Raw genomic sequence first — 22,781 nt, 5'->3', positions numbered from 1 at the left:
CGCTGGCCGCACTGACGGAGCCCCTGGCCGCACTGCTGGGCCAGGTACTTGTTCCTGTTTGACAAGGTGGTCATCGTCTGCAAGAGGAGGGGCTACAGCTATGAGCTGAAGGAGGTCATCGAGCTGCTCTTCCACAAGATGACCGACGACCCCATGAACAACAAGGACGTCAAGAAGGTGGGCCCTGGGCCGCCTGGTGGCCGGCAGCCTTCTGGGCTGAGGGAGGAGTCGTGGGGAGGCCTTGAGAAGGGCGTGAGCCGGGCCGGAGGTCAGCACTGACGCCGACTGGGTGGCTCTGCAGTGCGGACAGGGGCCTCCCTTCTGTCACCCTCTTGTCCCTCTGACTTCTGAGGACAGCACGCTCACTCCGTGCCAAGTCCGGCGCTTCCCGGGCCCTTTGTCTGACTTTTCTCGAGGCGGGGACGCCCCTGGGCTCATGGTTCCCGGGTGAGGGGAATGCAGAGGGGCTCTGGAGAGAGCCAAGCTGAGACCACGGCCATCTGACTCCAGCCCACCTTCCCCCTGCAGTAAGCAGGCCTTCCCTTTGGAGGAGGGGTCCGAGTGGGCCTCACTGTGGGTCCTCAGACACCAAGACCAGCCAGGGGGCTGTGGTAGCTGAGGCGGGGCTGTGGCTATGGGGGTGGAGCATGGCTTCTGGAGGGTGGGGCCGTGGCTGCTGGGGGTGGGGCTTTGGCAGCTGGGGGTGGGGCGGGACCGCTGGGGGTGGGGCTTTGGCAGCTAGGGGCGGGGCGGGACAGCTGGGGGTGGGGCTTTGGCAGCTAGGGCAGGGCGGGGCCGCTGGGGGCGGGGCATGGCTGCTGAGGGGGGCCATGACTGCTGCTAGGGGCAGGGTGGGACAGCTGGGGGTGGGGCTTTGGCAGCTAGGGCAGGGCGGGGCCGCTGGGGGCGGGGCATGGCTGCTGAGGGAGGCCATGACTGCTGCTAGGGGCAGGGGTGTGACTGCTGGGCTTGGGGCTTGGCTTTTGGGGGTGAGGGCATGGCTGCTGGGGTGAGGGCATGGCTGCTGGAAGGTAGGGCTGTGACTGCCGGGGGTGGAGCCGTGAGTGCTGGGGTGGGGCTGTGACTCCTGGAGGGTGGAGGGGGACTGCTGCTGGGGGTGGGGCCATGACTACTGGTAGCGGCGTGACTGCTGGGGTGGAGCTGCCACCCGCCCTGGTTCAGTCTGGTTTGGAGGCTATTGCATTCAGTGTTTGAGCACCTACTGTGTGCATCCCAGGCTAGATCTGGGGACCAGGAGCCAATGTGCTGAAAATTCCAGACTCTGGACTTCAGAGCTTGCAATACAGAATGCAGCTACCTTCTGGAAGGGCTATTGGGGGTAAACCACTCATCCCCACCCGATGTCTGAAACACTTCCCCAGGTTCGGGGCTGAAGGCACAGTCCCCGGGCCCAGCCCCTGGCTCTGGGAGGCAGGACCTTGCCCTTGGCAGTGGAGGGTCCAGGGCTGCGGTGCCCAGCACAGGTCCAGGCTGAATCTCTTAACCATCTGTCTCCCCTTTTCCTCCCCTCTCCTCATGCTTCCTAGTCTCATGGGAAAATGGTAAGCACCTGGGCCCTCTTCCTTTGCCTTCCTTCCCTCAGGGCCCAGCCGGCCCTTCCTTCCTGAGCCTGAGCGGGAGTGGGGGCCCCAGGTGGGCCCGAGCAGGGCCAGGGCCAGGCTCCTGGCTTTCTTCTTCCTTGGTCAGGCCCTCGGTGTCTTCATCAGGAAGGTGGTGTGCATTCATGATGAAGAACGCCATTACAGAGAGTAGGAAGGAAGGCCCACCTGCCTGCCCTGGCCCCGCCCACCCCCAGGTCCCTCCTGGTGAAGGACCACCGGTGGTCTTTCAGTGGGCGGGGCTTTTGTGTATTCTCACTCTGTGTCTGTCCTATTTTCTTCCCCTCTCCTCCTCCCTTCCCTGCTTCCCTCCTTCCCTTCCCCCCTCTCCCCTTCCTTCCTTCTCTCCTTCCCCGTCTCCTCCCTCCCTCATTTCTTTCTTCCTCCATTTTTTCTTTCTTTCTTTTTTTTTTTTTTTTTAATTTTTTTTTTCAACGTTTATTTATTTTGGGGACAGAGAGAGACAGAGCATGAACGGGGGAGGGGCAGAGAGAGAGGGAGACACAGAATCGGAAACAGGCTCCAGGCTCTGAGCCATCAGCCCAGAGCCTGACGCGGGGCTCGAACTCACGGACCGCGAGATCGTGACCTGGCTGAAGTCGGACGCCTAACCGATTGCGCCACCCAGGCGCCCCTCATTTTTTCTAACACAAATGGGCTCAGACTTTCCGCACTCTTTCTGGGCCTCTTAGAAAGCCCCTAGAGATGGCCAGGCCTGGTGGGTGGTCAGGGCAGCTGTGGGCTGGCTCTGCTGCAGGCCCCCCCCCCCCCCCCCCCCCGCTCAGCCCACGGCCTTCTCCAACCTTTTGTTTTGTTTGGTTTCTGTTCTGGTACTTCAGAGCAGTGAGTTTTTTAGCATCACATTTAGGAACTGAAAGTGGGCAGGCCCGTTCTGAGCACAGGCTCCCTGGGGACCCAGCTCCAGCCTTAGAGACGGCCCTGGCTGAACCCGCCGAGAGTTCAGTCGAGGGCACACCTCGGAGGGGGTAGGAGAGGGGTCCCTGGACGTCTTGTGAGAGGGGTGTGCACGTGCGTGTGCACATGCAGACACAGGCATGGGTGCGCCGTACACGTGCACGCAGGTGCAGGAACGGGTGATCTGGACACGCGTGCGTGTGTGTCCTCGTGCCCAAGCCCATGCCGGTTGTGAGCTGGTGCCCCGTCTCCTCCCGCAGTGGTCCTACGGCTTCTATCTAATCCACCTCCAAGGAAAGCAGGGCTTCCAGTTTTTCTGCAAGACAGAGGACATGAAGCGGAAATGGATGGAACAGTTTGAGATGGCCATGTGAGTTCAAGGGCGGCCGCGGCGGAGCCCCAGGTGGGCTTTATCCAGGACCCCCGCAGACCAGGGTATTGCAAACACCCAGAGACTGGGGCAGGCTCTGTCACACCAGGCGCACCTCGGTGGCACCCCAGCTGCGTTAAACTCTGCCTGGGGCAGGAGAGCCTCCCTCTGGGACAGCCTGAGGCCCCTGAGGCCCAGCCTGGCACAGGTGCCCAGCAGAGCAGTGGGCGGCCAGGGACGGCTTCCGTGCCCAATGGACTCCCGGTAACCCGGGTCCTCAGGGCCTTACGGGCTGGTGGATGGTCACTTTTTTGTGAAGGCACGGGGCTCTTTCTCCTTGGAGCCTCCAGGAGCCTCAATACGTCCAACAGAGAAAGGCGATCACGGGGTCCCCAGACACAGCAGACCTGGAGGCCAGAGTGGCAGGGTCCTTCTGCACGTGGGTCCTGCTGCCAGGCAGGCTGGGGGCCCCCGGGCAGGTGCGCTCCCCTCCCTGTAAACAACTTCGGGCTCCGTCTCGAGCACCTGGCCTTACTGTGTCACGTCCCACCGTCCATCTGTACTTAGGTCAGTACACCGTTTAGACTTGTGGTTTCAGGTCTGCGTCCAGAGAGGCCTCTGAGTGTACGTCGGCTGAGCTGTGACAAATCCCGCACCTGCCTACAAACCCTCGCCTAGACACAGCCCCTTGCCATCCTCCCAGAAGGCTCTCGTGCCGGCGCGGCCCCGTTTTAAAGCCCCCACTCAGATCCTCACTCGGCCCGGGGTGTCGGGGCCGATCCGGGCCGTCAGTCCTGGCCTCCTGCTCCGGAGCCTGGCTGGTCCCCAGGTAGGCACTGCCGCCTCGGTGGAGCTCAGGGAGCCCGGCCCTCTTTCCCTCCCGTCAGGTCAAACATCAAGCCAGACAAAGCCAATGCCAACCACCACAGCTTCCAGATGTACACTTTTGACAAGACCACCAACTGCAAAGCCTGCAGGATGTTCCTCAGGTGAGGCCCCTGGCCCGGCCCCTCCCCCCCCTCCCCAACCCCAGCCCGCCTTCAGGGGAGCCTTGTGCTGTGTCTGTCCAATGTCCCGTCACCCTGACCACCTCCCACCCGCCAGGCCAGTGCTGTGCTGGGCCCAGAGGGGCTGGGGAGTGTCTCTTCAGTGTCACTAGATCCGTCCGTCGGGTGTTCCGGATCGAGCCGGGAGGGAACAGGGCTGTCCCTGCGGGTGCCCGGGGCCTGCTCTGCGGCGTGGCGGGAACAGGACCGGGAGCGGTCTGGGCGGAGAGCCGGCACCAGGGTCATGGGGGCCTGGGGTTTTGAGGGACGACGCGTCGTGCGAGGGGCAGATGGCAAGGCGGGCAAGGCAGGCCTGGTGGACTTCGGGCCTTGCCCTCGGCACTGTGTCTGACTCACGTCCCACCCTCCCCCTGCGCAGGGGTACCTTCTACCAGGGCTACCTGTGCACCAAGTGTGGTGTCGGGGCGCACAAGGAATGTCTGGAAGTGACCCCTCCCTGCAAGATCAGTGAGTAGCGGCCCCTGCCCTGCCCCGCCCCGGGGGCTGGTCCTCGGGGCCCCCTGCCCGCTCCCGGCGAAGGGCCCCATGGCTCACAGCTGCCCTGGTACCTCCCTCCGGGCCCCGGCTGCCTGCACACGCTCTCCCTTCCTACCGCGGGGACCCCCTGGGGCCGGGACCAGATGAGAAAACCGGGGCCCAGAGAGGAGAGGACACCTGCCCCGGGTCACACAGTACAAAGAGGCCCAGCCGGTGGGCTGTCCCCTGCCGGGGCCTTCCCTCCTGGGGCGCTCCAGCATTTCTCTCCGCCTCTTTGCCTCCCCCACCCCACTGCCCCACTCGTTTACAACTTGGGGGCTCTCTACCCCAAACGGGCACGGAACATTCGTGGCAGGTGCGTGCAGGTTGCCTACCACAGGGAAACATCGGTCATGACTGTGCCTTGTCCCCGGTTCTCCTGTGCCCGGAGAGGACCGGCATTTCGTAGCCACAGCGACAGCCCCCTCGGCACGCGGGTTACGTGCACACGTGTGCACACACAGGCACGTGCCCGTTGGTCAGGGGGGAGCCTGAGGCTCAGGGAGGAGAAGGGACCAGAACCTGCCCAGATATCAGCCGGACTCCTGCGGGGGCTGAATTTCGGGGAGTTCCCAGCCCGCAACCGCTGTGGCCGGAGCCCACAGGCGCAAACTACAGCTTTTTAGCTTTGCCTCTCGATACCGCCCTCTGGTGGCAGCGTGCCCATCACATTAGTCGACGGGACAGTTCGTGTGTTCTGGCATTTTTTTTTTTTTTTTTTTCTGATCCTAAAAGTAACATATTTACTTACCAAAGATTTGGGGCGGGGGGAGAAAAAACATAAAAAAGAAGAAAGTAAATACCGCCCCTGAACTTACCAAGAAATAACCAAAGGTAGTATCTTGATCTATAATTTCCTTCTAACTTTTCTGACTTAAAATGAATCCTTCTGGGATTTTAGTCTCCTGGTTATTAAACAGTCATTCCCCATAGAAAACGTGGGAAAAGTAGAGAAGTGTGAAGCAGAAGATGACCTCCTCACGACCCCCCCAGACAGACTCACCGCCGTTCACGGACCCCTTTTCCCTCTGCAGACACGCGCCCGCCCGCCTGCCCAGTCTCTTCTTATGTTTGTGTGTTTTTCATAACGCCTGTAGTTGGGGTGTCACCAGATGGACAGCTTCGTATCTTTGGCAAGCCCAAGTTCTCATGACCAGCCGCCCCATGTCATTAAAAGCCTGCGGTGGGTGCCTGGTTTTATTCCGGAGAGTTCCGAGCTGGGCTGGTCCTCGGGCCTTTCGTGCCGGGCCTGGGCTCTGGACAGGACTCCTTGGCCTTCGTCAGCTCTGGCTCCGGGCTGGGCCCCTGACCCGAGGAAAGGCAGATTAACTCTTTGTTGCCCCAGGGGCCAGGATGTCCCAGAACGGTGCCGGCCACTCCCAGAAGGCCTCTCCCGTGGGAAGCCTTGCTGGCTCCTCCTGTGTGGGTGCCAGCTACGCATCACCCGCTCCTCCCCGCCCGATGCCCACGGGGTCTGTAGCCTCTGCTCTGCAGAGGCTGTCGGCGACCGTCCACAGCAATCGGCCACGTGCGTGTCGGATGGCGTTGAGGTCACCGTAGCCACGCACTTTAGGCATCGTGGTCCCTGCTTTGTCCGGTGGCGGACTGGTGGCCCAGCTTGTCAGATGGCTGGGGCCCAGCCTGGGACTGTTCCTCTCCTGGGGTCACCCCGAGGCAGGCAGGAAGGATCTTGGGAACACCCGCCTTCCGTCTGACATGCCCGTGAGCGAGCACACCGGCCACTAGGTAGCACGCATCCTGACATCTCTTGTCACTCGGCCGTGGCGGGCATCACTAATCGGTGGTGGGAGCTTTGCCTCTGAGCCCACGTGGGCCCCAGTGGTTCAGGCAGCTTCGGCCGTCGGAGCAGACCTGGCCCACACAGGGAACCTGTGTGCCAGGCTGGGGTCCCCCGCGGGGCCCCTAAAGCCAGAGCTCAGAATTCGCCAGCAGAAGGAATTGAGAGACTTTTGTAGTCCCCTCCTGTGTGTGCCTGTGACCCATGTCTGCAACCAGCGGCCTTGACCTTTGCCTTGCTTACCCACTTAGGCACCCCGGGCAGCTCCTGCTATGCGGGCGGGAGCCACCTGGGTCCCCAGGGCTGGTGGCTTGCCTGCCAACGTGTCTCCCGCTTCCTTTTCAGGTTCTCCTGCGGACCTGGTGAGTCTTCTAGACTGTTCTCCTCCCGCTGCTCCATGCCCCACACGGCCCGTGTGCCTGAGCCCAAAACACCCTGAGGTTCCTGATATCATCCCTCCCCCTCCCTGGGGCCACACTGGCTAGAACACAGGCCACTGTTGGTCACCGGGGGCCTTTGATTTCCTTCGTGGGTCCCCGGGCACAGCCAGCTGGAGGCCCCTGACAGCCATTGCCCTGGCCGGGCAGCCCCCCCCACTCTGCTTGCCTGGTGGCTTGTGGGTGCCCAGCTCTGTGACATGCGTCTGCCCACCTGCCCCCCATCCTGGCTTAGAGCCCTCTGTTCAGCTGACTTAAGGATGACGTCCCTGAATTCACTTACGGGGTGTGGACATCACATCTCGCCCCAGTTGTGGGATCTGGTCAAATTAACTAGCACTTAGAGGGTGCTTACTAGGCCTTGTGGGGGGTACAAAACACCCTCACGGAGGAAGAAAGACATAGCATTTAGTCTCACGCAGCAGGACATGTCCCAGAGAGAGATGACAAGCTCCAGGCTGAGAGCAGGGAGGTCCCAGGGCTGGCGTGGTCAGGGCAGTCTTCCTGGAGGAGGTGGGAATTAAGCAAAGGGATGGGAGAGGAAGGGATGGATGTCCCAGGGCTGTGGAGGGGCACAATGGTGGAGGGTGTAAGTGAGAATGGGGGGGGGGGGGTGTCCTAGTGAACCAGTGTCACATCTACCTGTGGGTGTCTGGATGTGTCCCTCACCTCCTCCCCGCTTCCTGCCTCAACCCTTCTCTCTGGGGGTGTGGGGGGCAGGGAGTGGCGGTGCTTGGCCGCCCTCCCTGATCACCGTGGTTTGTCCTTGCCCTCATAGGACGCCTGTGGAGCAGGACCGGGTGAGTCTGTGGGACCCGGGCCCTCTATCAGCGGTCACTCTGGGAGCCGGGCCTGGCCACGGTGACCTGCCAGCCTCCCCCAGCCTGGCCCAGCCTTCCGGACTCCAGGCTCCCAGGGAGTGTGCTCCCTCTAAGGCCCGGTCTCCGTATATAACTATATCCCTCCGATCAGGTTCCGATGAGCCACAGAGCTGCAGAGAAGGGTCGGGGTCCTTTCAGGAGGGAGGGGCTGTAGCCGGAGACCCCCTCCCCCTTCCCCTCCCCCTCCCTGTGCAGGGTGGGCCTCACAGCACCTCCACTGTCACTTGGCCGTGTTCCCCATGTGCCCCGTGTCCTCATTCCCCCTGCTTTGTGCTGCGTGACAGGAACGTGGCTTTTAGCCGTTGAGGGCGGGAGACCTCGCGAGCGGTGCGGCCGGAGCCGTGATGGGCCGGCTGCCGGCCGGGACCAAGTTGCTGAGCGAGGGTCCCCCTCCTGCCCTGTATCCTCAGGTCCCAAGATGGTCGCCGTGCAGAATTACCATGGCAACCCTGCTCCCCCTGGGAAGCCAGTGCTGACCTTCCAGACGGGTGATGTGATCGAGCTGCTGAGGGGCGACCCCGAGTCTCAATGGTGGGAGGTGGGTCCTGGGGACCCGGAGGGGGTTGAAGCCCCTTGGGGCAGATGCACAGAGTCCTGTCGCCCGGGAGGGGCAGGTGTGGGGGTGAAGGACCGTCCCGGGGAGAGGGAAGTAGGCTGTTGGCAGGACTGCGGTTGCCTCTTGGCCGTCATCGTTGTTTTGTGATGGTCCTTGTCACTACATACTTACTTATGAATTTGTTGTACTAGACCGAGCCTTCACAGAACTGGAGATTCGGAAGGTGCAGAAGGGTGTCTGTGATATAAAGTCTCTGTCCCACTCTGACCCCAGCTGCCCGGTTCCCTGCCCCGTGTGTCACCAGAGCCATCGGTTCTGGGTAGCCTTGCAGACGGGCTTTGCTGAGGTGATGGGGGAGGGGGGGTGAGGCGCAGCTGCCTGGAGGACCATGAGAGGCTGTCCCGGGCAGAGGGGAGAGCGAAGGCCGAGCCCCGGCCCCTGTAGACCCTCCCAGGCAGCGTCTGCCTTCCACCGGTCCACACGCCCCTTCCGTGTAGAAACACCCTTGTAGAGCAGAGAGCTGGGGGTGGGGGTCTAGCCCCAACCCCGGGCCTCAGCATTCCCATCTGTGAAGTGGGGACACCAACGCCTTCCTGCCTGACGGTCATAAGGTCAGCTGAGGCTACGGCAGGAAGTGGTACCAACGCACGGTCTTCTTGGGAACTGTCCTCGCCCAGTCCTAAGCGGCCCACCCCATGCACTCCCGCCGGCCAGGCCCGGCCCCCATCGTCTGTCTCCTTCCAGGGTCGGCTGGTGCAGACCAGAAAGTCAGGCTACTTTCCTAGCTCGTCCGTGAAGCCCTGCCCCGTGGATGGAAGGGTGAGCACTTTGCACAGAAGCTTCTGGAACTCAGTGGCCAGGAGCCTGGGGGCTCTGTGGGCTGTCTCCTCACTCGGAGCGTCTGGGCTCGTTCAGGACGCCCTTGCTAAGTGGCTGTTGTGAGCTGATCCCCAGAGCTGACGACTGGGCCCGGAGAGCAGATGGATGGATGGGGGGGGGGGCAGGGGCAGGGGGTTGGGTGCTGCATTTCTTGTGGTTTTAGAAACACAGAAACGGGCATTTCAGCAGCAGTCGTAATGGACAGAAGACCAAGAAGGTTACCTTTCTCCAAATTTTGGGCACTCTGTACGTCTTCTGGGACCATTGCACAGCCCCGCAGACGTCAGAATTCAGAGCCAGACTTTAGGGTGTTTAGAAAAAAGGCAGTATGGCCTTTCTTTCGGCCGAGTACTGTGGACCAAGCCTTCCTCTGCTACAGAAGACATCACACAGTCAGCCTTGAATAATTTAATTACTTCCACCCACCCCCCCAAGAGGGCACTTCATTCATTCATTCATTCATTCATTCATTTTATTTATCTTTAGAGAGAGAGAGAGAGAGAGAGAGCAAGTGGGGGAGGGGGCAGAGAATCTTAGGCAGGTTCCAGGCTCAGCATGGAGCCGGACGCGGGGCTCGATCCCACAACCCTGGGATCATGACCTGAGCTGAAATCAGGAGTCGGACACTGAACTGACTGAGCCCCCCCAGACGCCCCCCCCCCCCGCCCCCCGCCAAAGGCATTTAAAAGTACAAGAGGGAACTTTCTCCAGAGGGAGCAGGAGGCGGGTCCCAGACAGCACAGGAGCCCTGCTACAGCCTTCAGGCCCTGCCCGGGGCCTCAGTTTCCCCATCTGCGTGGTGAAGGGCCTTGCCCAGCCTGTGGCACGGTGAGGGGAGGCCAGGCGTGGGGTCTCGGGCTGCCCGGCCTGCGTGTGGCCTGCCGCCTGGATGCCTTTGGGGCTGTGAACCCATCTGTGGCAGAGAACTCGGCTGTAGGCTGTACCCCCTGTCACTGCTCTGAAATTCCTGCGGTCTTTGGTCACCCCTTCCCTGGGGGATAAGTGCCTTGTGGGTTGGTTGCCGTTCGTTCAGTCTCATCAGTCAGTCAAACCCCCTGAGCATCTACTCAGGGACCGCGAGTCCCGGCTGCTGCCCTTAGGGACGTCCCCATCCAGTAGCTCCAGGGCTGAGTCCACAGACGCCCTGGTAGCCAGTGCTTGGGCTCGAGGGTCGGGTCACTGATGACAAGCCCCCTCTGGCCCCACTCGGGGCAGCCCCTGGGGGGACGTTAACGTGTATGTCCTCTCCTGCCAGCCGCCCGCCAGCCGCCCGCCCTCCCGGGAGATCGACTACACGGAATACCCCTGGTGAGTGGGTCAGCCGCGGTGCCCTCCCCCCTGCCCGCGAGCAGGCTGGGACGCGGGGCCCCAGGGCGGCTGAGCCCTCTCTGGCTGTGTGTCTCTGGGAGCCTGGCGGGGGGCAGGGGTCTTCTGTTCCCCAGGACAGGTGTTCCTATCGGCTAAAAGAGGTCACGGGGAGAACGAAGCTTTTTTTTTTTTTTTTTTTTTTTTAATGTGAGTTTAATGGCGCTTCGTCGTAGAAACTCTACGAAAGCGGCGTATTTAAGGCTATTGACAATTGCACGCTGATCCATGTTGCCGCTCCAGGAGAACAGTGGGGCCGTTTGGACGGACAAAAGCACGAAGCCGGGTTTTCTAGGATTGGGGCACAGACCCCGGTCGGACTCGGGGTCCAGCTTTTATCGCTCTGCCCACTGGGCGCCCCGGGGCGGCCTCGGTGGTAGTAGGTCCCTGTGCTTTGCGCCCTGTGGTGGCCCCAGAGCGGCGGGCAAACTCCTACCCCGGGAGCATCTGGCCTTGGGATTTGCATTCGGGGCTCGCCCCACGGGCCCAGCAGCGTGACGCTTGCGTGCTTGGTGTCCCGGCCTCTGCACGTGGGCTTGGCCTCCCCGTCCACGTCGGAGATGCCGCGGGTCCACCCCACACGTGAGCTTTTATGTGTTACCGCGTTGTCAACGGCGAAAACCCAGAAATGCGCTCCAATGCACGTGCTGCGTCGCACGCCTCTTGCAGGCCGGGTTCTGCGGCAAAGCCCTTGGGGCCGGGCTGAGGTCTGGGGTCCGGAGATCCCCCCCTCGCCAGCCCCTCCTGCAGGGGCTCAGCCTCGTCCCCGGACGGCTCCTTATGCAGGTCAGCGCGGTCGCCGAGGCCTGGGCGTCCTCAGCTGTCCCGGTGTTAATCATCCACTTCCTCCCACCCGCCAGGTTCGCAGGCAACATGGAGAGACAGCAGACAGACAACCTGCTGAAATCGCACGCCAGCGGGACCTACCTGATCAGGGAGCGGCCGGCCGAGGCGGAGCGCTTTGCCATAAGCATCAAGTACGCGGTGGCCCGGGGTCAGGGAGACCTCCCCCCCGACCCGCCCCGGGGCCACTCTGGACCACGGAGCCCACGTCCCTCTAGGTCCTGTGCTCTTTGGGTTTGGGAGTGGCCATGGACCGTATTGCCCAAAGCAGGACACTTTAGAGACGGGAGAGTGTCTGTGGGTCTGCGCAACGTGGCTGGCCCAGGACATGAATGAAAACGTCCCGCCCAAAGCCACCCCGTGGGCTCAGTCCCCCGTTGTTCGGGTTGCGGGGACCACGCGGGCTCAGGTGCAGAGTGGGACGGGGCCGGGGCAGGGATGCCACACGAGGTCAGGGACCTCCCGGCACCAGTGGGCTTCGGGGGAAGGGGAAGGTCACACCGCTGCGACCTGTGGCCTTGGCCTTTGGCCTGGGTGTCCTCCTGCCCAGCGGCCGCCCCCTCGTGCACCGTGCCACCGCCCCCTCAACAGATGGAATCTGACCGGTGGGCGGCCACCTTCGGCCTAGGACGCCCACGAGATGGGCATCTTGGTCAGGCCCCCGACAGCCCACAGGCCAGCAAATAGAGGGGTCTGTCTGCCGTGGTGATGCCCAAGGTCCAGTCTCCTTTGTGTGCTGCCCCAGAGGGTGGCCTGTGTCCAGGGGCAGGCCCCTCCCAGCCTCACACCCCAGTGTTAGCAAGCCCCTTCCTCTGCACCTGGACCCAGTGGGGGCCGAGAGCCCGGCCTGAGGGCACAGCCCTCACACGCGGTCGGCCACCACGCCTGTGTGCATGTGCCTGTGCGAGAATGCCCCTCCCCTGTTCCAAATCCAAGAGAGGACGGTGGGTGGGGACCCGTGCTCATCCAGGGCCGGGGTCCCCCTGTGCAGACGGGCGCTGAGGGCCCCCAGAGGTGGGATTGCTAGAGGTCGGAATCTGCCCCAGCCTTTCCACAAATGCTTGGAGCCGGAAACCAGCACGCTGGCTCTACAGAGAACAAGGAAGACCGGCGTGGGGAGGGACAGACGTCCGGTGAAACAGGCGGACACGGCCCAGGCCACCCGCTAGGCAGGGCCTGCTCCCCAGCTGAGGTTGCCGTGCACCGCGGTGGCCAAGGGGAGCCTCGCGAGGTGTGACTGTGCGGTGGGGCTGTGACGGCCTCAGCAGGGCCCTGGGAGGAAGTGGGGTGTGGACCGTGTGGCAGGTCTGTGGTGGAAGTGACAGAGATATCACTCGCCAGATAGGAGTGATAGGAGTTCACCTGGCACCTTCCGTGTGGCCGGCCTGCAGGGCTCCCCCTGGCGCTGAGACCGGCCCAAGGAGTTGGGGTGCGGTGAGCGTGCACGGCCGACTTTGAACCCTTGAGAAACAGTGGGCAGCGGGCGGAGGCCCCTCGGGAGAGGATGCTGGGCAGCCGGCACCTGATTATTTGCCGGTTGTTTATGCCACTAGCTGATTTCCGGTTGTGAAACCGGCCTTGCATTCTTGGAGGGTCCCATGTGGCTGTGGTGTGAGGTCCTTTTAACTGTTCGGGTTAGATAGACGTACGCGTGGGGAGAGATTCGGTTTGCCGAGGACTTTTGCATCTGTAGAAGTGTTGGTGTGTTTCCTTTTCCCGTGATGCCTTCGTCTGGAGTGGTGTTTGGCGGGGAAGGGAGGCTCTCCGACAGGGTCACATTGGAACTGAGACCTGAGGACTCGAGCTCAGGAGGGGAGGATGGTGGGAGGGTGGGCCTTCCCGGCAGAGGGGCAGCTCTGGCGGGCGTGCGTGTGGCCTGTCTGGGGATGCCCGTCGGCTGGAGTGGAGGGTGCAGAGGACAATGTTAGGTGGCGTCGGAACTGGGCGGGCTGCTCCCCTGGGGCCTCAGGGGGCCATGGTCAGACCTTTGGCTTTATAAACCAAGCCGTGAAGGCCTCGCCAGGCGACGGGGAAACAGGGAGAAGGATGACGTCCCCCGTGCAGAGAGGGGGATGAGCAGAATCCCAGGACAGGAGGCCCCCGTGGGCTGGACGGGGCCTGAGACCCTGCTGGCTGACCCTGGAGAGGCCCAGGAGGGCGTGGGCCAGAAGGGCCGGGGGCTGGGGGTGAGAAGGCGAGGGCAGACAGGTAATAAGCCTGGACCCCCGGGGGCCGGGGGCCACGTGGCCCGAGTGGTGACCCCAAGGCCCACGCGTTTGCCCAGGTTCAATGATGAAGTGAAGCACATCAAGGTGGTCGAGAAAGACAGTTGGATCCACATTACAGAAGCGAAGAAGTTTGAAAGCCTCTTGGTAGGTGATCCCGTGGCTCCCTCGGCCTGACCTGCAGGGTCGTGGGAGGGCCCGGGTGCCCCACTGCCGCCATGGCCTCTGTAGGCTGCACTTGCCCGCCACCAGGGAAGATCCAGGGAAGTGGGTTTGGAGGGCACCTTGGGGCAGTTAGGTCACGGCCCCTGCGTTGAGGCTTCTGCCCCCAGAGGGCCCGGTGGGTTCACCACGGTGCACAGTGAGGGGAGGGCCTGGCCTGGCCTGCCGTGCATCACTGCAGCCACCCCCCCCCCCCCCAGCACCTAGCCCCGCAGCCCGGCCCCCAGGCGCCCCAAGGCACAGTTCTTAACGTGATTTTTAAATTAGGCCTATTGTGTCTTTCCTAAATGACCTGAGCTCTCAGACAAGGCCGCTGTGGCCACAGAAAAGCACAAAGTAGAGAAACGTATCCCCAGTTGCCCCGCCCAAAACCCCGTGTTCGCATTCAGGGGAGGCCCCTCGACCTGTCACAATGGCTGGGGTGTGGCTCGTATCTACAGTTTTGAAACAGAACTGTTGCCCATGACGTTCGCATACTTTCCGCGAGGTAGACTTCCCCGTTGGCACAGCCCTCTCCTCCCCACGCCGGTAATCGTAGGGCATTCGGTCTCTGGCGCGTGCTGTTCTTTCTGGAAGCCCTTCCCTGCTGTTGGGGCATCCCGGCGCCATCCTCCGCGTCGGCCCCCTGGCTTTCCTGTAGCAACAGCTGGAGGGAAGCTACTGGCTCAGGGGCCCCTCGGATTCTGACTGCCCACCCTGGGCGGCGTGCTGGGCCGAGAGCAGGAGTGGGGAGCTCTCGGGGGGCCAAGAACACAAGTCCCCCAAGTGAAACCGAGGCGGGAGAGGGAGGCCAGGGCGCCTGGGAGGACTGCCTGGAGGCGGTGACCACGGCGGTGAGCACATGTGTCCCGTAGGAGCTGGTGGAGTACTATCAGTGCCACTCGCTCAAGGAGAGCTTCAAGCAGCTGGACACCACGCTCAAGTACCCCTACAAGTCACGGGAGCGCGCGGCCTCCAGGGCCTCCAGCCGGTCCCCAGGTAACGCCCGCACCCGCCCGGCACACCGGTGCTCACCCGGAGGTGTCCGTTCTGCCCGCTTCCCACGGCCCTGGCTTTCGCTGCCCACCTGCCCTCGAGGAAGGCTTTCCCGGGGGACCCAAGCCACTGGCCCAGGCGCGCCCCCCCCCCCCAGCCCATCACAAGCACCCCCCCGAGCCAGGGTGTCCTCCTGGTCCCTGTGACGGGTAGGGAGTGCCAGCTCTGGACTGCTGCTCCCTGTCCTGGCGCCCTTGCCCGGGGGTCGGCAGGGGGTGAGAACGGGGCAGGTCCCACCTGCGCTCAGATCCCTCCCTGACCCCCAGCCCCCCCAGGGTCCTCACTGGGAGGGAGCCAGATCTGACACCTCGTTTGCGGGCAGGACTCCACGGGGACAGGGCAGCGTCTTGCTTGAGGCCACCTGGAGTTAGAGGCAGGGTGGGCCCAGCGTGTTTGAAGTCCCGCCCATGACGGGCCCTTGAGTGCGCACCTACTGAGTGCCGGACAGGTGGCTTCAGACACGCCGGAGCCTGCCCGCCCGCCGGGAGGGGGTCCCGTGTTGTCCAGGCAACAGGCACGGAGAGGTGGCGGGAGGGGCAGCCCCGCCCGGCAGGCCTGGCCCCGCACCCCTGCGCTCTGCCTTGCGTGCCCCTTTCACGTTCTCTCTCGCCTCTTTGCAGCTTCCTGCGCCTCCTACAACTTTTCTTTTCTCAGTCCTCAGGGCCTCAGCTTTGCCTCCCAGGGCTCCTCCGCTCCCTTCTGGTCAGGTACCGCTGGTGCCCGGGGCGTGGGGGGGCCCGGCCTGCCGCCCGCCGGCCCGCGGCCCCCGCCGGAAGGCGTCCGCAGCTGCCCGTAGCCCGGCACGGGACAGGGCCGAGGGCACAGGCACAGGGAAGGGACGGCCTGGCCGGCGGGGACAGGGCGGAGGACGCGGTCAGGCTCGGTGCCACCCTCCTCACCGCCGTCACCTCTCTCACGCGCTCACCCCGACGGCCACCCCCCAGCTTGTCACCCCCTACCCCCCCCTCGCTCGCTGAGGGCTTTGCCTCTGGTAGCGGCGGAGAGCCGGGTGGTCGCCCCCAGGTTGACTGAGGGATCACACCGGCGGACCCCCCCGGGCGGGCCCTGGAGACAGGGGGACTGGGTCTCAGCTGGGCCCGACTGCTTGGCCCTCCGCTGCCAGAGTCAGAGCCCTTCCCTGGCCGCTGCGTCTGTCCCCTCCACCACGGTCATTGTCCCCTGCCCACCAGGACTCCTGGGTCCCCAGCCGAGCTGGCCCAGCCCCGTGTCCAGTTTGGTTTGAGGACCTGGAAGCCAGGCACTGGCACCCTGGGGTCTGGCCCCAGGTGCTCCGTCAGCACGCAGGCTGGGTCAGCTGAGTGACCACTGGGCAGGTGACACTCGTGCACCGGGCTTGCAGGGGTGGGGCCCACGCGAGTCGTAGTGATCAGAACCTGAGCATCTGCTCTGAGCCCACGGTCACATTTGTTGGCTGTGACTCGGCGTGAGTGCCTTCACGGGAGGGTCGCGTGGGCCATGGCCTGCAGGTCTGGGTGCAATTGGAGAATAGCCTGTCCCTTCAGAGCCTTTCTGCCGGACAGCCCTCCTCTCTGGGCACGGGGCCGGGCACCGGGGGGACCAAGCTGGCCCCCCTCCCCCGCCGGCTGTGTGACCCTGCCCATCTCTCCCAACAGTGTTCACACCCCGCGTCATCGGCACGGCCGTGGCCAGGTACAACTTTGCTGCCCGGGATATGCGTGAGCTCTCACTGCGGGAAGGCGACCTGGTGAAGATATATAGCCGCATTGGCGGGGACCAGGGCTGGTGGAAGGGCGAGGCCAACGGACGGGTAAGCGGCTCAGCCCGGGCCAGGTTGGGGCAGGCTGGCACCTCAGCGTACCTGCCCCGGCACTGTGACGCCCCCTCTGAGCCATAGACCCGAGCTCCCCGGGTTGGAGCCGGATCCAGGCCTGTCTGGCCCCATATCTGTGCTCGGTCCCATTCTGTGGTTGTGGCCACTGCAGGGGGACGTGTTTTACACACACGCTCCACATTACCTGCACATACTCAAGCCCTCTTTGCAGGCAGAGAGGCCGCAGGACCACAGCAGGGCGCTCAGGTGTCCTCACTGGCCTCCGTTACACGGTGGGGAGATGGGAAGGGGCACACTGTGTTCCCACCCCACTCTACCTGAGGACGCCCTTCCCTGTCTACCCCATGACTTTGCAGCATTCCATGGCCCCTTATTCCCGTACCCCTTCTGGACCCCCTGGCTTTGACCGGGTTCGTCAGCACTCACCCAGTAGGGTCCTGGAGCTCGCGTGGGGCAGCTGCCCTTGGCAGGCACACCGGGCTGTGCAGGGTTTGCCTGCCTTGGCTCCCATGGCTCATCATTCCATTGTCAGGTGGTGGAGCTGGTCTGCTTCCACCGAGCGTGTTGTCTGCCCCTCGGAGGCCTCGGGTCAGATCCATTTTCCCCCCGACAGCCCTTCAGAAGCATGAGGCCACCGAGTCCTAGGTGCTGACCTAGAGGGCCGAACCACTGGTTTTCAAAGTGGCCCTAGGGGCACCAACATTGGAGGCTCCTGGGGCTGTATACTTAGGTCCTCCTCACCCAGATCATGGGTAAAGCAGTTTCCCAGGTGATTCAGAACTACCGGTTTAGAGTGTGACTAGATATTCCTGTTGCTTTGGCCCCATTATGAAATGATTCTTTTTGTCCCTGGCAGTCCTTGCTTCCAAGTCTACTTTGTCTGCTCTTTGAGCAGCCCAGCTTGTTTGGAAGGAGTTAATGTTTTGCGTGGCAGACTTCACTCTCTCATGCTTTACTTTCAACTTTTCTGTATTCTTAAATTCAAGGTAGAGATAAGATAAGAGGTTATGTTACACATATTTTAAAGCCAGTCTGATCTGACCATCTCTGCCTTTTAATAAGAGCATTAGCCCATTTACATTTAATGTAATTACTGAGCAAAGATTTAAATCCATCATCTTTCTGTTTATTTTCTATTTGTCACATCCATTTCTTCTTTTTCTTCTTTTTTTTTTCTTCTTCTGCCTCCTCCTCCTCCTCTTCTCCTTCTTTTTGCCTACTTTTGAATTGTCAGCAATTTTTTTTTCTATTCCACTTCCTGCCTCCTTGGTTGGTGAGTTACACATTCTTTTCCTATTACTTGAATGGTTACTCAGGGATTACAGTGTGCACTCTGACTTCTGAGAGACTATTTTAAATTAATACTTTTACTGCTTCCCAGATAATGCAAGGACCTTACAACTTCTGACTGTACTCATCCCCTCCCAAATTTGGTACAGGTGTTGTCGTGTATCTTAATTCTACATATTTTTTTAGTCCCATTAGACATTATTTTTGTTTTAAGCAGTCAGTTTCGTTTAGAGTTCCCACCTGTTTACCTTGCCCCAGGCTCCCCATTCTTTCCTGCTTTGCTGTATTTCCACCCAAAAGCATGTTCCTGCTGCCTGAAATTCCTTCTTCTAAGTATGTTTTCTAGGGTGAGTCTGCTACTAATAAATTCTCAGTTTTTGTGGAATCCGAGCACCTCTTTCTTCTACTTCCTTTTTTTCAATGTTCTTATTAGGAAATGTTTACAATTTTTTTCTAAGTTTATTTATTTTAGGTGGGTGAGGGACACAGGGAGAGGGAGAAAGAAAGAAAGAGAGAATCCCAAGCAGGCTCCGAGCTATCAGGGCAGAGCCCGACGTGGGACTTGAACTCATGAACCGTGAGATCATGACCTGAGCTGAAGTCAGACACTTAACCGACTGAGCCACCCAGGCGCCCCTCTAATTTGTTTGGATACAGTTTCAAGCTTAAAGAAAAGTTGCTGTAGCTCTTTGTGCCCAGAGTTAGCAATTAAGAGTCGTTTGTGCATTTATCACTTATGTTCTCCTTCGCTCTCTGCTTGTTTTTCTCTTAACCATTCGACGGTAAATTATAGAAGTCCTATCCTTTCCCCCACTAAAGCCCTAAGTACTTCAGTGTCCTACAATCAAGGACATTCCCCTTTAATAGAATATGATTCTCTAACCCACAGTCCATATTCAGATGTCACCGGTTATCCCGTGTCTCGCCTACCCAAAGGAATTGCATTTACTTGCCATGGCCCTTAACTCTCTTTCTTCTGGGACGATTCCTCAGCCTTTCTCAGTCTTATATGACTTTGACCTTTTTGAGGAGTATAGGCCAGTTATTTTTGTAGGCTATCCCTCAGTTTAGGTTTATTTGATATTTTCTTCATGATGAGGTTGAGGTCATATATCTTTGGTGGGAACATAACGTGAGTGTTGTATCCCTTCCAGTACTGTAGTGTCCCATCCAGAGGTATGTGAGGTCAGTTTGTCCTGTTGTTGTGACGTTAATTTTGATGACTTGGTTAAAGCGATTATCTGTTGAGTTTCTCCACCATGAACTTACTGTTATTCATGAGTACCTTGCAGGGTAACACTTTGAAATCAGGTAAATATCCTGTCCCCCATCAAACTTTCATCTACTAGTTCTGTCACTTACTGATGAATTTTGTCTGGTCAATTCTTTCTATCATGGTTGAAAAACAGTGATTTTCTGGCCGTTGTTTCTTGAACACCCATCGAGGGACGTTCTATGCTAAGAGACAGTTTTCCCTCTCCTGGTCGTCCCCCGAGGGATCGGTCGTACCTCCAGCGAGACCTGCTTCCTTTTTGTGAGGAACTGTGTCAAGTTCATTTTTGGATAGTATTGTCCGGGGGATTATTACTAATCCGGTAGTAATCCGTTTCCGTTACCTGCATTCTCTCCTACTTTCTGTCACCGGGTCCTGATTGAATAACGAGCCTGTGTATAGAACAGAGGCTTGGCGTGATGTTATTTTCCTCCGGGAAGGATTTAATTTTTTTCTGGCTGGCAGGTAGAGGGAGAGTATGTCATCTTGAGCTGCCGGGGGCGGGCGCGTTTGAGGGTCATTCCTACCCCGGGGCCGCAGCTCCCCCAGGCTCCCAGTCTTTGCCGGGGCCCCCCCTTGGGGTAAGCCTGGCTTCGAACTCCAGTCTCTTGAAGGATCCCCCATTTCCAGGAGCCTCTGCTGACCCTCACCCCGACACGTGCACGTACGTGTGCAGACACACGCAGACCCGTGCGCACACGCTCTCTCATGTGACCCCCGCCACCTTTTTCAGATCGGCTGGTTTCCTTCAACATATGTAGAAGAGGAGGGCATCCAGTGACGACAACGACACGGACAGGGCTCGTGGATTTTCTTCGAAGAGTCCGGCTCTGAAGTCTGTCTCTGGCTCTGTGACTCAGAGGGGACACGCCCGCCAACCTTCCAGTCTTCAGCAGCCCATGGGGATGGGGAGGGTGTTCAGAATCCTACACGCAAACCGGCCCACCTTCGGTCTGCCCTCGGTGGCCTGTCCCGGGTACACTACTTGTACATAGAGGGGAGCTGGGCCAGCCCTGTCGTGACGGCCACCACCAGAGCGCCGGGGGGAGGGAGCGCCTGGGGCGTCCTGAGCCAGGCTCTGGGTGACAGCTGAGGCCGGAGCTCACCTGGCCCCTGTCCTGTTGAGACGGCATTCGGGAGCCGAGGTCTGAACCGCAGGTGCTCCCGGGGAGGACTGGGACGGCAGAGGGGGCCTTCCCCCAGCCCCTTCTGCTCAGCCCTGGACAATAAGCCTGCCTGCTTCCTGCCGCTCCCGGGGGGCAGCCTCGGGCCCAGAGAGTCAGAAGGGACCGGAGCCGGGCCGTTTGCCGCAGCCCGTGCTCAGCCCCAGCTGGGCTCAGGTTCAGGAGAAGAGAGCACGGCCGGGGGGTCCGCGCGGGCCCCCTTGACTCCTCGTGGCCCTCCGCGTGAGGGGTGTGCAGGCTCCGCCCGGGGAAGGGCTCCCTCTCTCAGGAGGGGGCCTGAGCGAACGATGAAGGGGTCGACCCTCCTCCCCAGCCAGTGGTACTGTTCCTGCCCTGAACCCCAGGAATGCGTCTGTCCTGTCCTGCTGCCAGGTGGATACACCTTTTGTAAACCCTCATGTGGGTGAGAAGAAAACAAGAGTTTTCCCCTCGCTCGGTCCCTGCTGTTCACATTCCTCTGCAGAAGGAGCCCCCCCCCCCGGCCCCGCTCCCCCCACCCCGGAGTCTCCTGTGTCGTGCGGGGTGGTTCCTGAGGGGCCTCCCAGCCTCCCCACCGGTGCCGGTACCGGCCCTTGCGAGACTTCCTCCTGCCGCCCCGAACTGGGCCTGTGGCCAGCTCGAAATAAGTGCTCTTGGGGGGGGCCCCCGTACCCCCCAACTCCCCCTCCTGACTCCCCCTGGCCTTTGACCTCTGGCTGTCTCGTCCAGACCCTCTCCCTCCCTCGGCCTGGATGTTGCACGAGACCTAGCGGCGCCACCTGCCTGCGAGCTCCATGCCAAAGCTGCTGGTGAAACCTGGGCTGTGTGTCCCCTGCCCCTCGGCCAGCTGCCCTGCCCCCTGCAGGGCGCGGGGACCGGGCAGGGCCGGGCGCGGGGAAGGCCAGCCCCTGCTGCCGTGGCTGCTGTTGCCCCGCTGCACCCTGGGGTGGGTTCCTCTGAAGTCAGCCGTGTGGCCTCCAGGCTTAGCTCACACGCGCGCAGTGTCCCGGCCCGGGGAGGAGGCAGGGAGGGGTCAGGGACGGTCAGCAGCCAGGGGAAGAGGGAAGGTGGTCCGCAGAGGCTTGAGGCGTGAGGGTGAACGGGATCGTGCTGGGGGGCAGAGGGACACGGGGAGGGAAGCAGAGAGTTGGCCTCGGAGAGAGCAGCCCCGAGTCCCCATCGTCAGGGCACATCCAGCACTTTGCACACACAGCCCTCTGCCGATGGCCCAGCCACGAGCCTGGGGGGTGTGTGGGGGGGGGGGGGCGGACCCAGCCGGCCCCTTTCGTGTTTACTGTTGTCAAAAGGGTTTTGTTTCTCTTGTTCCGATTGTTTTGTTTCCGGGTTGGCCTGTTTGTTTTTTAAGGGAAAAAACAGTTTGTAATTATTTCTTCCAAAGCTCCCATTATATATCTGTGAATAAGAAGGAAGATATTTTATAAGAGCAAGAAAATGATGTATATTTGAGGTTATCGTGAAACGAGGCGTCACGACAACGCAGGATACTGAGAAAACATAATTTAGAACGCTGGTTTTTGTGAATGTTTTGTTTTTGTTTTTCGTTTGTTTTGAAACGTGTTTGGTTTGGGTTTGCACTGCATGAACCCGGAGGGGAGGCAGGCCGGGGGCAGGCTGGGAAGCAGGGGTGGGGGGTTTCGGCAGGAGACAGGACGAGCTCCGGAGGGGCTTTGGACCCGGGGCCTGACGTTAGCTGTGAACACTTAGGAGCCCGGTGCATGCGGGTCAGGGGTCTGGGGGTCCCACAGCTGGTGACGACCCCCCAGTGGGACGCAAACTGTACATTTGCCAATAGGTTTTTTCAGACCGCGGTTTTTACTGCAAATAAACCTAAGTTCTTTTCTGCAGGAGTGGCTGGCCTTTCATGCCAGGGAGGAGGGAGTGGCTGGATTCTTCTGTCAGTGTCCAGCGGAATCTGCCCCACCCGGACACTGTGAGCCCAGGATGCTGTGGCCTGGGTCAGATAGAGGCCTTGGGGAGGCAAGAGGCTGTGGGTCTGGAATAGATCGTGATGCCAGGGCCACTGCCCTGGCGCCTCCTCCCGGCTGGCCCCGTGCCATGGGCTTCCCACGCCGTGTCCCACAGAATCCTCCTGCGGCCATCAGAGACAGTCTTCCCATTTGGGTGGGATTCAACCCTAGCCCTGCCGCCTCTCGGGTATGTCCTTCAGGCCAGCCAGTTTCTTTGTAGGTATACGTTGGAGATAAAAAATAATCTCTCCAGAGAGTGGGTCTATGGCCTTCGACAGAAAATCAGAACAGTAAGGGAGAGATTTATTTCTCCCTCATGGAGACGTAGTCCAGACAAGGTTCCAGGGACGGTTTGGTGCCCCATCCCTAAACCCAGGCCCCTCCCCTCCTCAGCATTGTGCGTCCATCCTCGCTGTGGCCTCATGGTCCAAGGTGGCTGCTGGAGCTCCTGCCATCGAGGCCATGGGCAGAGGCAGAGGCAGAGGCAGAGGTTGGCACAGTGCTTCCCTTTCCCCTCCTTACCCAG

General features: G+C 60.9%; 1 protein-coding gene across 8 annotated transcripts in view; it reads left to right on the top strand.

Annotated features, from left to right (window-relative positions):
• Nucleotides 1-22,132, top strand: part of VAV2 (vav guanine nucleotide exchange factor 2) — a 162,633-nt gene extending 140,501 nt beyond the window's left edge. For 3 of the 8 annotated variants that reach the window (XM_043566934.1, XM_043566932.1, XM_043566931.1), the window contains 16 exons: nt 45-177; nt 1,548-1,562; nt 2,795-2,904; nt 3,792-3,893; nt 4,330-4,418; nt 6,631-6,647; nt 7,501-7,522; nt 8,014-8,141; nt 8,904-8,978; nt 10,294-10,346; nt 11,264-11,380; nt 13,531-13,618; nt 14,548-14,671; nt 15,349-15,435; nt 16,363-16,517; nt 19,838-22,132. In XM_043566934.1, coding sequence (XP_043422869.1) covers nt 45-177; nt 1,548-1,562; nt 2,795-2,904; nt 3,792-3,893; nt 4,330-4,418; nt 6,631-6,647; nt 7,501-7,522; nt 8,014-8,141; nt 8,904-8,978; nt 10,294-10,346; nt 11,264-11,380; nt 13,531-13,618; nt 14,548-14,671; nt 15,349-15,435; nt 16,363-16,517; nt 19,838-19,885 — 1,363 coding nt within the window. In that variant the 3' untranslated portion in view covers nt 19,886-22,132. The remainder of the gene's footprint in view (nt 1-44; nt 178-1,547; nt 1,563-2,794; nt 2,905-3,791; nt 3,894-4,329; nt 4,419-6,630; nt 6,648-7,500; nt 7,523-8,013; nt 8,142-8,903; nt 8,979-10,293; nt 10,347-11,263; nt 11,381-13,530; nt 13,619-14,547; nt 14,672-15,348; nt 15,436-16,362; nt 16,518-19,837) is intronic. The other 5 variants (XM_043566935.1, XM_043566933.1, XR_006295111.1 and 2 more) reach the window with 4 other exon arrangements.
• The last annotated feature ends 649 nt before the right edge of the window (nt 22,133-22,781 follow it).

Source organism: Prionailurus bengalensis, chromosome D4 (genome assembly GCF_016509475.1).
Source record: "Prionailurus bengalensis isolate Pbe53 chromosome D4, Fcat_Pben_1.1_paternal_pri, whole genome shotgun sequence".
NCBI classification, from domain to species: domain Eukaryota; kingdom Metazoa; phylum Chordata; class Mammalia; order Carnivora; family Felidae; genus Prionailurus; species Prionailurus bengalensis.
Note: the sequence above shows the minus strand (reverse complement) of the source record. Positions and strands in the feature narration are given on the sequence as shown.